This window comes from Anoplopoma fimbria, chromosome 19 (assembly GCF_027596085.1).
Source record: "Anoplopoma fimbria isolate UVic2021 breed Golden Eagle Sablefish chromosome 19, Afim_UVic_2022, whole genome shotgun sequence".
In the NCBI taxonomy this organism is placed as follows: domain Eukaryota; kingdom Metazoa; phylum Chordata; class Actinopteri; order Perciformes; family Anoplopomatidae; genus Anoplopoma; species Anoplopoma fimbria.
The window spans coordinates 19,632,117-19,646,994 of NC_072467.1; the positions used below are offsets into that span (position 1 = coordinate 19,632,117).

A 14,878-nucleotide genomic window follows, 5' to 3' on the forward strand; every position below is an offset into this window, starting at 1 on the left:
GAAGCTGTTTAATGCCAAGTACGTTACACATAAAAGGAATTTGGCTGGGTGATTGATTGGGGCGTAACAATAAACACAGTGCAATAATGTAAGACCATTTAAAAATAGAAATATGAAAATGTTCAATAAGATATGGTAAACAAATAAGAGTATGTTAAACAGGTATATTATTAGAGTGTCAAGTGTATATTAATAAAAAAAATTGAAAAGATGTGCAGGTATGTATGACTGTGAGAAATGTTCCTGGCTCCAAGAGATCTCTGGCCGCCACCTCGATCTCGAGAGGTTATTGTTGTTGTATGTGCTTGACGTCGGAGGAAGTCTTGATCAAGTCGGACACAAATTTAACCAGCATGCATTGTGCTGCGATCATCAGCGAGCAAGCCTAATGTTATAGGAGTGCAAACCTTAATCTGTGGAGACGTTGTTACTTAACTTACATTAATTTAACATGATTCATTGTTTGCTAACTTTCTTTGTGTTATCCTCCGGTGTGTTCCCTGATTCTAACTTTATATGTTTATTCATGCTCAAAATAAGCCGTTACTACAGAAAGTCTGGTGATCGTAAAAGTGATTCACAGTTGTGAACACTTAACATGTACTTATAAAAGCATGCGATTGGGAGAAAAGAAACATGAACATAAACATGAAAATAGATTTATTTGAAAATATTTCCATTTGAAATCCATCTGATTTGCTTTATTTACATTAGCCTTTTAATGCCTTAATGTTTTTTATTTCCAGTCCTCAGCTTGAACCATGATGAGATAATGACGATCATCAAGTACTTTTTTTTTTTTTTTTCTTTCTTCAGAAATCCAGTTCAAGTACCCCTGTTCTTACATAAACATTTCTAACATATTATAGTCATATTTTTCTTTTCAGCACAGTACAAAGATGGATAACTTGTGCAGAGCGAATGGCGAGCAGTAACATACAACAGGACGACACCCTGGGCTTCTTCCAGAGAGCTTTCGACATCGAACCAGGAGATCCTGAAATTCAGCTCGTGATCATACAACTGTACCGGGAGCCGAGTCAGCAAAGTTCACAACTGTTCAGAACAGGGATGCACCGATCTGACTCTTTCAGTTCCCATGCCGATAACTGCGCTTTGATCTTGGCGGATACAGAGTACCGATCCGATACTTAATAAACTATATGCCTCACTGTGTGCAAGAGACTGGGATCAATTTTTTTTTTTTCCATCAGGCTTCACTTAAATATTACTTTCTTAACTTGATGAAACAAGTTAAGAAAGTTATGTATAATTTAAATTCTAAATCACACACCAGCAAATTGGTAAAAATATCAGGAATTGAAATTCCAGTTTATAATGTATATAGTATTTAAATATGTAGTTTAATTGAATGGATCGGCCCCATTGTCACCAACACACAATCCAGCTATTTGAGTCAGAATCAGCCCTAAATCGCTCCATCCCTAGTTCAGAATGGATAATAACTTCCACCACAACCTTAAATTATACTGTCAGGATTAGAATCAGGGCCACGCTGGTTGTTCAATGTGCACACCGAAACCAACAATGTGTTAGTCCGTCTCCCATCCCTTTCTGACTTCCTGTATATGGCTCCTGGCTCCAAAAAACCCTTGGTTACTACTGAAGATTTTTAAAAACTCATCACAAATACGTATTTTTTTGTTTTGAACGGACCATTCTGATTCCTGAAACCTGGAGCTTGTACCAATTTGACACAGGTAAGATACAATCCCCAGTGCTACAAGTACGACGCTCAGATAACAGACACATTGTAAACGTGGTCTCTAAGGCCTCGATTCACATCCGAACCACATTAGCTGTTGTCCTTTTTCATACAATAGTGCCTTGTCACTGAACACAAAGAATACTGCTATAAATAAGATGAAGGGGGAACTTTTTTTTTTGTTGAAACAAGCATACAATAATTCAGCCCTTCCCTTCGAACCATTAAAACAATAATTAAAAACCTGTGTTTGACTATCAGAGTTAAACATTAATAAACACTACTCTCTTTTATACTTCCTTTGATTTGTTATTTATATTAACCAATTCATTTTTTTTAAACCGAGCATCGTTTAAAAAAGGTCCCATGTTTCTGCAGTGCATGGACGATGGTTTTGAAGGACCACAGCGGATACCAGTATGTAGTGTTGTGCCGATGCTGGTGAACTGGTTATTTTGGTTCCCAGTCTGGTGGATTCTTAGGAGAAGGTAGCGGTGAGGATGGCCTCCTGCTGCTGCTGATGGATCATCCCGATGCCGACAGCCGGGGCGGGGAGAGCAGGTCGGCTCACTAACCGGAGCTGAGAAAGACAGAGGAGACAGTCCAGTATGTGTAACATCAACAATTCATTTCAGAACCATTTGGGTTTCATATTGTTGATTATACTATTTTAAAAACTGCTCACCTTGCAGGCCAGCTGCTTCTCAAACCTGGGAGCTACGAAAGACCAGGGACCCATGTTCTGTGGCTCCTCCTGACTCCAAACAAACTCTGTGGGGGATTTTTTTTGTGTGAGTTACATTGAAAGTGAAAGAAGACGTGACTCAAACATGTGACCTTTACATGCAGTTTAGGGAGTTATTCAAACTGTAACTGGATTTGCTTCAGTAGTTGTGCTTGAGGAGGGAGAACAATAAAACAGAGAGTTGAACTGAAACCTGAACTTTCACGGTTTTGTTCAAGAAGTAGGAAAACCTCATACAGAATCATAATGACATTTGAAATAGCTGCAGTAGATACTCAAGTCTCTTAGCGTATGAATAATAAACCCCAGGAACACATTTACATTTTTCCGACGGGCTGATGGGAGAATCCCTCAGAAGTTTCCAGATCTTAGCTCTCTATGTGAAAACTGCATCCTCTTCCTCTGATGTGCCGTAATTGTGTTGAAATTGGTTTGAAGAGCAAAAGTAATCTTCCGCAAATAGAGTTCTCAACCCACAAAATGCAAAGATTTATGGGTAAAGAAAAGGATGTTGACACTGATAGTTCCTAATGCTCGGAAAGTCCTGCCTAACCAAATGAAACAATCCCAGTCGAGACTGAAACTCTTTCAGCTACAGAGGGAGGACAACATAACAGAAACACAAAAGCCCTGCAGTGAATACCTGTCTGAGGAAGCTCATACTGAAGAGCTTTTGTTTGACAGATACATCGGTATTTGTGGTTTCTTTGGGAGTTGTCGAATGTTTTCTTCTGGGTTCAGTTTTAAAAGGGAAGTCTGTCAGATTTCTATTGAAGTTGCCGAACGCTGCTGAATGGATCTCAACTTGCTTTGAATCGCTTAAAGAGCTGCTTCTGTATTGTTTTCTGCCCGACCATCAAATTCTAGATGGCTGTAAAGAGTGACTCTTGTCCCGAGTACATTAAAGAAAATCCCTTTCCTCCAAGTAATCAATGTTTAAAATCAAATTATTTGCTGTCAATAATCCTTAAAAATATACCAAGAATTTAATGACGAATGTCTCAGCAAGACCAAGACCTACATTTTTTGTGTATGTATCTTTTGTGAGCTAGACTAATGTAATGGTGTCTATGTCGATTTCTAAAAAAAAAAGGTTTAGAGCATTAAAGCAAAATGTGGAGAGCTTTAAGTTTCTCTGCACCACATTAATGTCTTGCATCTGCTTTTTATTACAGTGTAGGTTTTTATTTCTGCCCTGTAGCTCCAATATAAGACTTATTCTGTCGTCTATTATTTTGTTATTTCATTCCAAATAATCTATTTCCATTACCATTGAGCTTTAGATGTTGTTTTAATGCTTTTTTAGCTTCAGGGAAAAGAACTACGAATTGTTTTTTTGTGTGTGCAAAGTAGTGTATGAATAAACCTGCGTTGCCTGCAGTATGACGTGATGTGGCAAAGGGGAAATTCATCAGAAATCATGGCATATGCAAAACGCAGCAAACGAAAAGAGGAACAGTGGACACAAAGAGACTACAGATTACGTTACACCCTATGGGCTGGAATAATTACTATCAGGCTGAATATACAAATCCAACACGTGGTGAATTTATAATTCATCTCTCAGGTCATTTTAATGCACCTTCAAAACGTCCCTTTGGCCTTTGACATTTCTTACGCAGAAAATGTTACTGAACTGAGGCAAATAAAGACAGATTAACTGATATTGAAAATAACTGATGATGTGAACAGTGATAATTTTCAGCCCTAAAAACACATATTATGGGCTTTATCACATTTGTATTCACTGTGGGGTTATTGAAGTGGCTGTTAATATGTCCTCTACTGTGTTTCTTTCTTGGTTTTCAAGTGATATATATATATAAAAGGCGAGTAATGTTCATCTATGGGGAGAAGCATAGTCAAGTACTTCAAGTGGCATTTATGTTCATTTGTTCATAAAGCGAGCCCTGGTTTGCTTGTAATATTGCATGTAAGCAGAAACCTAAACAAAATGTATAGAAATTAACTTTTCCACAATGATTGGACTGCAATCAACAAACTGTTGTTTTAATGGCACCTATAAAGCCGGTGTGCCTGCTAACAGTGAAGCTGCAGGTCGTCCCACACATACCTTTGGCGTTGGGGTATTTTTTGAGCTCCTGCTGCAGAGCGTCCAGTGGGAACGGACACAGCTCCTCCAGCCGGACGAGAGCGGTGTTCTGGTTGGCTGCTGATGTCTCCCTCTGTTTCAGCAGGGCGTAGTAATGCTTCCCCGAGCACAGCACCACCTTGTGGACACTGCATGGAATAACAAAAACATGGGGATTAATGTGTGGTTTATACTTTTGAAGTGTCTTCCACATTCTAGCAGGTTTTATTAATAGACTATTCAAAACATCCATCCATTAACCATAACTACCTGTCCTACTGTTCAAAACAACCAATGAAAAACACTCTTGTTTTAGGAAAGTAGTCCATGAACACTGCATTGTTGACATCTGAAGTCCTGCTATTTGAATTATTAATTGAATATATGTCATCACATTGAGGACACAATACAGATTTATTTTCAGTTTTCACAATCATTAAACATTTAGACTTCTGTACCTTTCTGCTGGGACTGAATTATCACCCAGCACTGGTCTGAAAGATGTCCCTGGTGCCATGTCAGTCAGACTGGACGCCGCCCCCTGTGAAAACAACACAAACTATTGAGCCACTTGCATGGACATGACTGTGAAAAGGAGTTAGACAAATGTTATAGTATAGTGAGTGCTTACAGAAAATCTGAGCAGTGTCTTGGGTCCAACCACAATGAGGGGTTTGCGGAAGTTACGGATCATCTGCCTCCTCAGCAGGTGGAAATACTGAGCAGAAGTTGTGGGGTTGACCACAGCCATGTTCACACAGTCACTGTCCACACCCTCTTCTTTACTGTCACACATCTAAGAGAGCAAACAGAGAGAGTGAGAAATCATTTACGATTCAGGGAATGTGTAACACACCCGACCAGAAAGCACACACACACACACACACACACACACACACACACACACACACACACACACACACACACACACACACACACACACACACACAACACACACACACACACACACACACACACACACACACACACACACACACACACACACAAATGTAATCTGTAAACACACACACACACACACACACACACACACACACACACACACACACACACGCACATGTAAATCTGTAAACCAGTTAACATTTAACCTCCATGAAAACTTCCAAGGTGTTTTTGGTACATCGTTAATTCAAATGTTGGACTTCAACATGTTGTTATGCAGCTTTGAGATGAGAAAGATTCACAAGATCTGACTAATCAAGACAGTTCTATGATTTGTGTTTTCAACAAAGCACTTTATCCAGTAAATCTAGATTTGAATGACCTTCAATGACTTTGGCTGACCTGAGGCATTTGGCTTTGTCTGGTTTTCAGGCAGTAACGTAACAAGTCAAACATATCGTTTCCCAGCTCTAAATCATAATTCGGGTGTTGCCATGAACGCCACAAAAAATCCAAACCGCTAACTTCTTTTGACATGGATTACATTTCAGTCCCACAGACCTGAAGGAAGCGCTCCATACGGCAGGACGAGTGTTCTGGTCCGGCTCCATCGTAGCCGTGAGGCAGCAGGATCACCATCCCACACTGGAGCAGCCACTTGGCTTCACCTGGGGACGACACAGCAGTTTCACATCTGACGTGTGCAGAGTTTTCCAGAAGTTTAAGATAATAAGAGTCATTGTGAAGCGAATGAGAAAGCAGTCAGACGTTTTACCTCCAGTGAGGAAGGTGTCAAAGATGATCTGCGCTCCGTTAAAGAAATCTCCAAACTGAGCCTCCCAGATGGGAAGGAGCTTCGGCTGTGCGATACTGATACCGTACTCAAATCCAAGCACGGCCTCCTCAGACAGCGGGCTGTTACACACCTGAACACACAAAGACATCACAAGAGTTAGGGTTACAATTATGTCATGCATTAGATAGATTATGTTTTATCTGGTTTATCAGAGTTTTACCTCCAGGAAACCGGTCTGCTGAGGGCTGATGTGGTTCAGAGGGATGTGCATGTCATTGGTGTCCTGACACACCACCATGGCGTGTCGCTGACTGAACGTTCCTCTGCCGACGTCCTGTCCGCTGATTCGAATATTGAAGCCTGCAACAGCGATAATTTGAAGTCTACCAATCCGTTTCTTTACAGCGACACGATGAGATGATTCTTATGTTTGATCTGGTTCCATTTCTGCTGAACACTCACCTTGGGAGAGGAGGGAGCCGAAAGCCAAAGCTTCAGCTGTGGACCAGTCCAGCTTGGTCCCATCTTCCAACTTTTGCAACCGAGCCTGAGTTCACAAAGAAAAAAACATTTAGACGCCACCATATAAAAAAAATAGACAAACCAATAGAAAGGACAAAGACGACGGCCACACCTGTACATGGGTCTTTCTAAGGTGACTGTGGACCTGGATCTGCTCAGGGATGTCCACAGATTTCGCTCCTACATACTGTAGCAGGGGAACGGGGACGCCGGTGTCCCAGGTGGTGACTCGGGCCTGGGGCTCGACCAGATCCCCCCAGCGGCCCTGCAGGTTGGTGGGTGGAGGGCTGTACAGGGTCATGTTGGACAGCTTGTCGTTGAGCATGCCGTAGTGATCGGTCTTGATCTTGTCACGCTCTGCGTCGGTCATCTGACCTTCAGAGATCAGCTGGTCTGAGTACGAGTCAGGGACACTCTTACGGGATCTGAGAGGATGCAACAATGTGACAATGTCTGTGTCATTAAACTGTATTTTTTTTTAAGAAGACAACATACAATCCGTAATATATCTGTGGGGGGATGAAGGTTTTGGTAATCTACACAATATTTCAAAAAGTGCTTCAGGAGGCTCTGCGTTTTCTAAACAATCTTCGTTTCACTTTTAAACAACACTCAAAACAATATGCTTTGTCAGTCAAATACAATTCACATTTACTGTCCACTTTTGAGCAACATTTAAGTTAAACCCAGTTGTAGCACAAACAGTATTTTAGGCTATGCTGAACGACAAGACACGGTGGTGACTCTCCATCATTACTTCTCGGTTTCTTTTAAGCACAACACCAAAGGATTCATTATTCTTGTTATAAATTCGATGTCCTTCGTAAATAAAAAATGAAACACTTTTCCAAAAACCTCGTATTTAGAGAATTCAGAATAAATTAGTTTATGGATGCTCTTTTCAGCCACACTGACATTACACATAACGTAGGCTGACATTCACCGGAAACCGCTGGTCAACCGCTGCCTTGGTTGGTCAGTTTGTTGTGACACAAAAGCAAACAGAGTCAATTTTACTGACCTGATGATTTTGTACATGGCCGGGTTGGTGAAGAAAGGCTCATCCATCTCGTTGTGGCCCCACTGACGGTAGCAGATCAGGTCCAGGATGACGTCTTTCCTGAAGAGCCGCTGGTACTCCACAGCCAGCCGAGTGGCCCGCAGAACATCCTCTGCATGGTCGCCGTTCACGTGGATCACAGCACAGTTCACCATCTTACCTGTGGTGCAAGTGTGAGCATTAGTTTATGAATATAATTTCATGTAATATTTGAAAAACAAATCTCTCACCACACTTCGGCAAATCAAATAGGTTTCACCTATTCAGATACTTGAAATTTGCAAATACAGATTGAGAAAAGTGTCCTTGCTTGATTAGAAATTAGCAATTATTTTGATTTGTCTCACTGACCGACATCACTGCAGTACAAAGAGGATCTCCCTCTCTCCGATGGAGTGGTGTAGCCCACTTGGTTGTTCACAATGAGGTGGATGCTCCCGCCGACTCTGTAGTGAGGGAGGTTTGAAAGGGTCAACGTTTCTGGCACGACCCCTTGGCCGGGGAAAGCTCCATCACCGTGGACCTGTGGAGAAGAGAACAGGGATTGAGTTGACGTTAGGTGGATTAATTAGTTTCCCGTCAGTCTCCTTACTATCACTATCTAACAAAGGCAATAAGTATTTAGTTGCTCCTCCTGTGTATTAATCTGTTGTGTACCTGCAGACAGATGACTTGGTCCCCGGGCTGGGCGTTTTCCTCCGGTGAATAGTCTCCCTCTTTCCTGAGATGCTGCCTGGCTCTGGTTTTGCCCTGAGCGACGGGGTTGATCGCCTCGAGGTGAGACGGGTTGGGCAGCATGGTCACGTGAAGACGCTTTGGAGCTCCGAAATCCAACTCCACCGAGGAGGTGAGGTGGGAGAGGACGTCGCCGATGGCAGGCGAGGTCTCGGGGAACTCGCTGAGGCCACGCATCTTACGGAACATGAGCTGAAGAGGAAAATAATATGTTTTGTTTGATATAATCTTCCGCTTGTTTACCCTTTGGCAGCTGGCTGTGACTTTCTGTTTACTTGTGCTGCTGATTACAATCGTGTTAAATAAACACTCTAATCTCGATAATTTGAAAGTGTGCACGTCTCATTAAATGCGTCTGTCTGAGGCTGATTAACCTCGGGGGGGAACTCCAGCAGGCCGGTCAGGAGGTTGAGTCTGCCTCTGTGTGGCATGCCGACGATGATGTCTGTGACTCCGCTGTGGGCCGACTGGTGGAAAAGCTCATGGAAGAAGCCCATCATGCTCTCTGCTCCTTCTCCTCCGTAACGTTTCACAGTAGAAAACTTGGTGGCCAGGAAGTGGTCAAACTCCTGCAGGTGGTGAGAGAAAAAGTAAAGAAACCGATGGATTAAAAATACGAAACGTGATACGATGTGTCAAATAACACAGTGCACTTCTTTCTTCTTGGACCTACCTGAGACTCCAGCATGATCTTAGCCAGCTGCCTCTTCTCCCCGGTGGAGAAACTCTGCTTCTTGAGCTCCTCAAAGCGGTCAGCGAACCACTCCCTCTCCTCCAGGCTGCTCAGCTGGCTGGTCTCCACTGACAGATGGCCGCAGTAGGCTCCCTCCAGGTAGGCCCGAACCTCTTCCACCGAAGCCTCCGCTTTGCCAAAGTGTCGTAGACCTGCAGACGCACATTGAAGGAGCGGTGATAACATCGAGAAGTGAGTTTCAGACTGTGCTGAAATGTTCTACTCCTCTGAGATAACCATTGTCTTTAAAACTAATCTTACCTAATCAAGGACAATGTTTTACCTGCTGCTTGTTTAAGGTGAATTTAAGGTGCAAATACTTAAATATCATCACATAATAAAAGCTTTTTATATTTCTTGAAAGTTGAGTTGAGAATATATCATGTTATAAAGTTTATAAGGTTGGTTTGCTATGTTTCTGTAAATGTATCCTTTCAGAGATATATTTTCACTTGGCAGGCATATACATTATACAATCAACTGTGGTACATTATAACTAGGTCAATTTAAATTACTTTTTTAGTGCTATAATCAAGTACTATTGTTCCATACTTGTACATAACTTGAATGCTTTAATTCTATGTAACTTTAAAATTCTCCTCCACTAGACTTACGAGAGAAAACTGACTTTTTACTCCAGTACATTTATTTGATAGGTGTAGTTACAAGTTACCTTCACGTTCATTATTTTAAATATAAATTATAAAATATGCTACATTGTAATATTAAACTGATTAAACTGCTCAACATTCTATAGAATAGTTAAACCTTGCTCCACCGTGAACAAACAAAAAATATAATAAGGTCAAAGCTTGTTAAGTTAATTTTGCTGATAATACTTATATACTTTTACTTATACATAACTAAGATTTTGAATACGTATATGTTTACATTGTTGGAGTGCTTTAACTTGATTTAATCTAAATACAACATCAGTGAATGATTATCAGTGCTTATCCTGCAATGCATGACACAATGTGAATACAATTAGAGATTACATAATGTTGCATGTAACGTTATATAAATAATAAAACATGTTTAGAAGGATCAGACATTGTCCTCAACTTTCTGCAGGTCTGCACCATTTAAAAACACCACAGCTGTCGTGTACCTGAGGTGTTAAGGTGTCCGGTGACGGTGCTGGTCAGCATGTCTATCTCCGGGACGCTGTCAACCACCGGTGTTTGAGGTAGTAACGGGTTGATCTTAGCAGCCTTGTGTCCATGTGCTCTGTATGCCTCCACCAGCCGGGCCAGACCATGATCTGCAACACAACCAGGCCTCTGTCAGGATGAACTGCACCAAACACACACTGCAATGGATGCACTGAAAAAAGGGTTAACTAATAGAAACACAACTAAAGATATCCTCTTGCTCAATTAACAATGTGCAATTAAAAGTTTAAATGGGAACGATGCATTTTACACACAAAAAGTGCAATAAAAATAAAGCTATAAAGTTATACTAAGTAGTTATTTGAGGGGAAACAGAGACTCTCTTTCTTTTAGAGTATTGGAACACACACTGCAATGGATGCACTGAAAAAAGGGTTAACTAATAGAAACAAAGCTAAAGATATCCTAATTAAACAAGGAGCAATTAAAAATAAATGGGAATGATGCATTTTACACAGAAAAAGTGCAATAAAAATAAAGCTATAAAGTTATACTAAGTACGGTAGTTATTTGAGGGGAAACAGAGACTCTTTCTTTTAGAGTATTGGAACACACACTTCAATGGATGCACCGAAAAAAGGGTTAACTAATAGAAACAAAGCTAAAGATATCCTGTTGCTCACAAAGAATAAATGGGAATTATGCATTTTACACACAAAAAGTGGAATAAAAATAAAGCAACTAAAGATATCAATGGTGCAATTAAAAGTTTAAATGGGAATGATGCATTTTACACACAAAAAGTGGAATAAAAATAAAGCTATAAAGTTATACTAAGTAGTTATTTGAGGGGAAACAGAGACTCTCTTTCTTTTAGAGTATTGGAACACACACTGCAATGGATGCACTGAAAAAAGGGTTAACTAATAGAAACACAACTAAAGATATCCTCTTGCTCAATTAAAAAGGTGCAATTAAAAGTTTAAATGGGAAAGATGCATTTTACACACAAAAAGTGGAATAAAAATAAAGCTACAAAGTTATACTAAGTAGTTATTTGAGGGGAAACAAAGACTCTTTCTTTTAGAGTATTGGAACACAATCTGCAATGGATGCACTGAAAAAAGGGTTAACAATGTGCAATTAAAAGTTTAAATGGGAATGTTGCATTTTACTGACAGAAAGTGGAATAAAAATAAAGCTACAAAGTTATACTAAGTAGTTATTTGAGGGGAAGCAGAGACTCTCTTTCTTTTAGAGTATTGCTCATAATGTTAAGTTGTTCTTACTTCATATTTACCCCATACTGACCTTGATTCAGTGCTGCAATGCAGTCGCTCTGTAACCTGTGGGGTCTCTCGGTCTGTTTGGGTCGGTAACCGTAGACGCCTTTCTCGGTGTGATAACAGCAGCCGACCACCTGCCGAGCAGCGCCCGGTGGCAGTCTGCTCAACGACTTCTGCAGGAAAAGTAGAGCCGACATTGTTTTGTAAAAAAGTGTAAAAGGTTTAATCTTGTGTGAGAAACACGCCAAAGTCTACAGCACGGCGGCCATACTGCGTGGCTGCAGGGAGCGTGCGACGTAATGGGTGGAGACGACGCATTGGACGCTGATTGGCTGAGCTCCTCTCGTTTCCTCGCTTCGATAAAAGAAATCCGACGTACCTGAAGTAGCCTCCGTCACGTAGCGCAACAAGTGTAGCGCAACAAGATAGGTGCTGCGTTCAAGTGCTCCTTGTAAATTCCAGTATTCCACGTTTGAAAGTTGGAAAACAGGATTTCACGTGTTTTTTGCATGAAATCGACCCGTCCACATGTTTCTATATAGTGCTTTTTGTATTTAATTGCTCTAAAATTTAAAGTTTAAATAGTTTACAGGGGACGAATTCAAGTGAGTAAAGTGATAAATGAGCATAATATGCCATGGCCTTCACAGTCCCCAGGTCTCAACCCAATGTCACACATAGGAAGGATTTTGGAGCAATGTGTTAGTAAGCTTTCCACCACCCTCATCAAAACCCCAAATGCTATTTTCTGGCATACTTATGGGATATTACACAGCATTTCCTAGAAGAAGGAAGTTATAAGAGGCATTTATAAAGTCAAAAGTTAGGCTACTTTATATGGCTTTCAAACGCCATATTTATTATAACTTGGGGGAGGAAAATCTTCAGGTAGATTTGTCTGTCAAGTTGTTTTAATATGAGAGAAGAAACTCATATAGAAAAGACCAAAGACTTTAATAGCAAATTAGTATGATGCTTTTTAAAGACTGCGTCTGCAAACTGTGCTCAGAGACAGAGCGTTGCACCAACTATTGATTTACCCTCTAAAATATATCTTTCATTTTATGATGAAATCAAACATTTGGTTTTAAATTTTCTACATTATATGTTGGTTCTGTTTCAACAAATCATTCTAGATTCAATTAACAAGGAAGGTGATCTCCGGCCGTCACTCTGATGAACAATAATCAGTCATTCTACAGTAGTACCACCATTGCACATTACCTCCATTCTGCTCTAGTACTTCCATTTCATACGTACTTTTGTACTTTTGTATATATATATATATATATATATATATATATATATATATATATACACAGCGGGTAAAATAAGTATTGAACACGTCACCATTTTTCTCAGTAAATATATTTCTAAAGGTGCTATTGACATGAAATTTTCACCAGATGTCGGTAACAACCCAAGTAATCCATACATACAAAGAAAACAAAACAAATAAGTTCAGAAATAAAGTTATGTGTAATAAAATGGAATGCCACAGGGAAAAAGTATTGAACACGCTTACTGAAATTTATTTAATACTTCGTACAAAAGCCTTTGTTGGTGATGACAGCTTCAAGACGCCTCCTGTATGGAGAAACTAGTCGCATGCATTGCTCAGGTGTGATTTTGGCCCATTCTTCCACACAAACAGTCTTCAAATCTTGAAGGTTCAGTGGGCCTCTTCTATGAACTCTGATCTTTAGTTCTTTCCATAGATTTTCTATTGGATTCAAGTCAGGTGATTGGCTGGGCCATTCTAGCAGCTTTATTTTCTTTCTCTGAAACCAATTGAGAGTTTCCTTGGCTGTGTGTTTGGGATCATTGTCTTGCTGAAATGTCCACCCTCGTTTCATCTTCATCATCCTGGTAGATGGCAGCACATTTTTATCAAGAATGTCTCGGTACATTTTTCCATTCATCCTTCCTTCAATTATATGAAGTTTGCCAGTGCTATATGCTGAAAAACAGCCCCACACCATGATGTTCCCACCTCCAAACGTCACTGTTGGTATGGTGTTTTTGGGGTGATGTGCAGTGCCATTTGACCTCCAAACATGGTGTGTATTATGGCATCCAAAGAGTTCAATTTTGGTCTCATCTGACCAGACTATATTCTCCCAGTATTTCACAGGCTTGTCTAAATGTTGTGCAGCAAACTTTAAACAAGCTTCAACATGCTTTTTCTTCAGCAATGGAGTCTTGCGTGGTGAGCGTGCATAGCACCTTTAGAAATATTTTTACTGAGAAAAATGGTGACGTGTTTAATACTTATTTTACCCGCTGTATATATATATTTATACTTGTATATATAAGTTAGATGTTTATGCCTCCCTTATCCAACCTGCTGTCCTTGTTTTCAGTTTTTATGTCTATTTCTATGTATGTACGCTGTGAGCGATGGAAAAAACTAAGTAAAATTCCTTGATTCCTGATTCTCATTCTCGTGTGGACAATTCAAGCTAAAAATATTCATATTATGATAGATGTTTTTAACATTGTGGCTGGCACTTCTGGCCCCATGTTGTTGGTAAAGCAGAAAATGTTTCAGCTATCCTTAACCCTGGTAAACATTCGGTTTGGGTATCAATCGTTTCAAATAAAAAAGCTTTTTGGTTAAAGCTACTATTTTATATCAGTTCAACAGAGGACACTGTACAGTTAAAGAAGCAGAGATGCCAGTTTCTCCTCCCACACCACCGTCATTAGAACATGAGGCAAGGCAGCAGGACAAGTTGTGTCCTGGTGGTGAAGGTCAGGCTCACTTTGTCCAAACAGAAATACCTTTATTATACGTTATACAGATAGCACTACGAACCACAGTCACCGTGGCTGCAAGCTCTGTACGGACTTCCTGTTTGGTATGATGACATAGCAAAGAAATCCAACAGCTAAGGTAGATGAATGGTGGGCTGTCATTAACTGTGTAAAAGAAAGTCTTTGGAAAGCAAGAAATTAGAAAATACTGTATACAACATGAAATTGTTGTAAGATGTTAAACATCTGTACTGATTTTATGGTGAAAGACAAGTCAACGAGAAGAAAACTGCTACTGTGGAGAGTTCATCAAACACCATTATTTTTTTTAACTTTTTTGATAATGTAGTCTTTTTAAGTGGGAACTTTTAATTGAGAAATGATTGTTCATAGTGTTTAATATGAACCTTA

The 14,878-nt window shown here is 40.2% G+C and overlaps 1 protein-coding gene across 1 annotated transcript; it reads right to left on the bottom strand.

The window, feature by feature from the left end:
* Positions 1 to 643: 643 nt before the first annotated feature.
* On the bottom strand, positions 644 to 12,030 carry dhtkd1 (dehydrogenase E1 and transketolase domain containing 1). The gene is made up of 17 exons (XM_054619351.1): positions 11,736 to 12,030; positions 10,421 to 10,573; positions 9,250 to 9,461; positions 8,951 to 9,145; positions 8,499 to 8,768; positions 8,193 to 8,364; positions 7,803 to 8,001; positions 6,894 to 7,206; positions 6,722 to 6,806; positions 6,480 to 6,619; positions 6,239 to 6,389; positions 6,025 to 6,131; positions 5,195 to 5,359; positions 5,022 to 5,104; positions 4,546 to 4,712; positions 2,412 to 2,497; positions 644 to 2,306 (listed from the first exon to the last, which is right to left on the bottom strand). The coding sequence occupies exons 1-17, from the start codon at positions 11,905 to 11,907 to the stop codon at positions 2,205 to 2,207; spliced, it is 2,772 nt and encodes a 923-aa protein (XP_054475326.1). The 5' UTR covers positions 11,908 to 12,030; the 3' UTR covers positions 644 to 2,204.
* Positions 12,031 to 14,878: the final 2,848 nt, after the last annotated feature.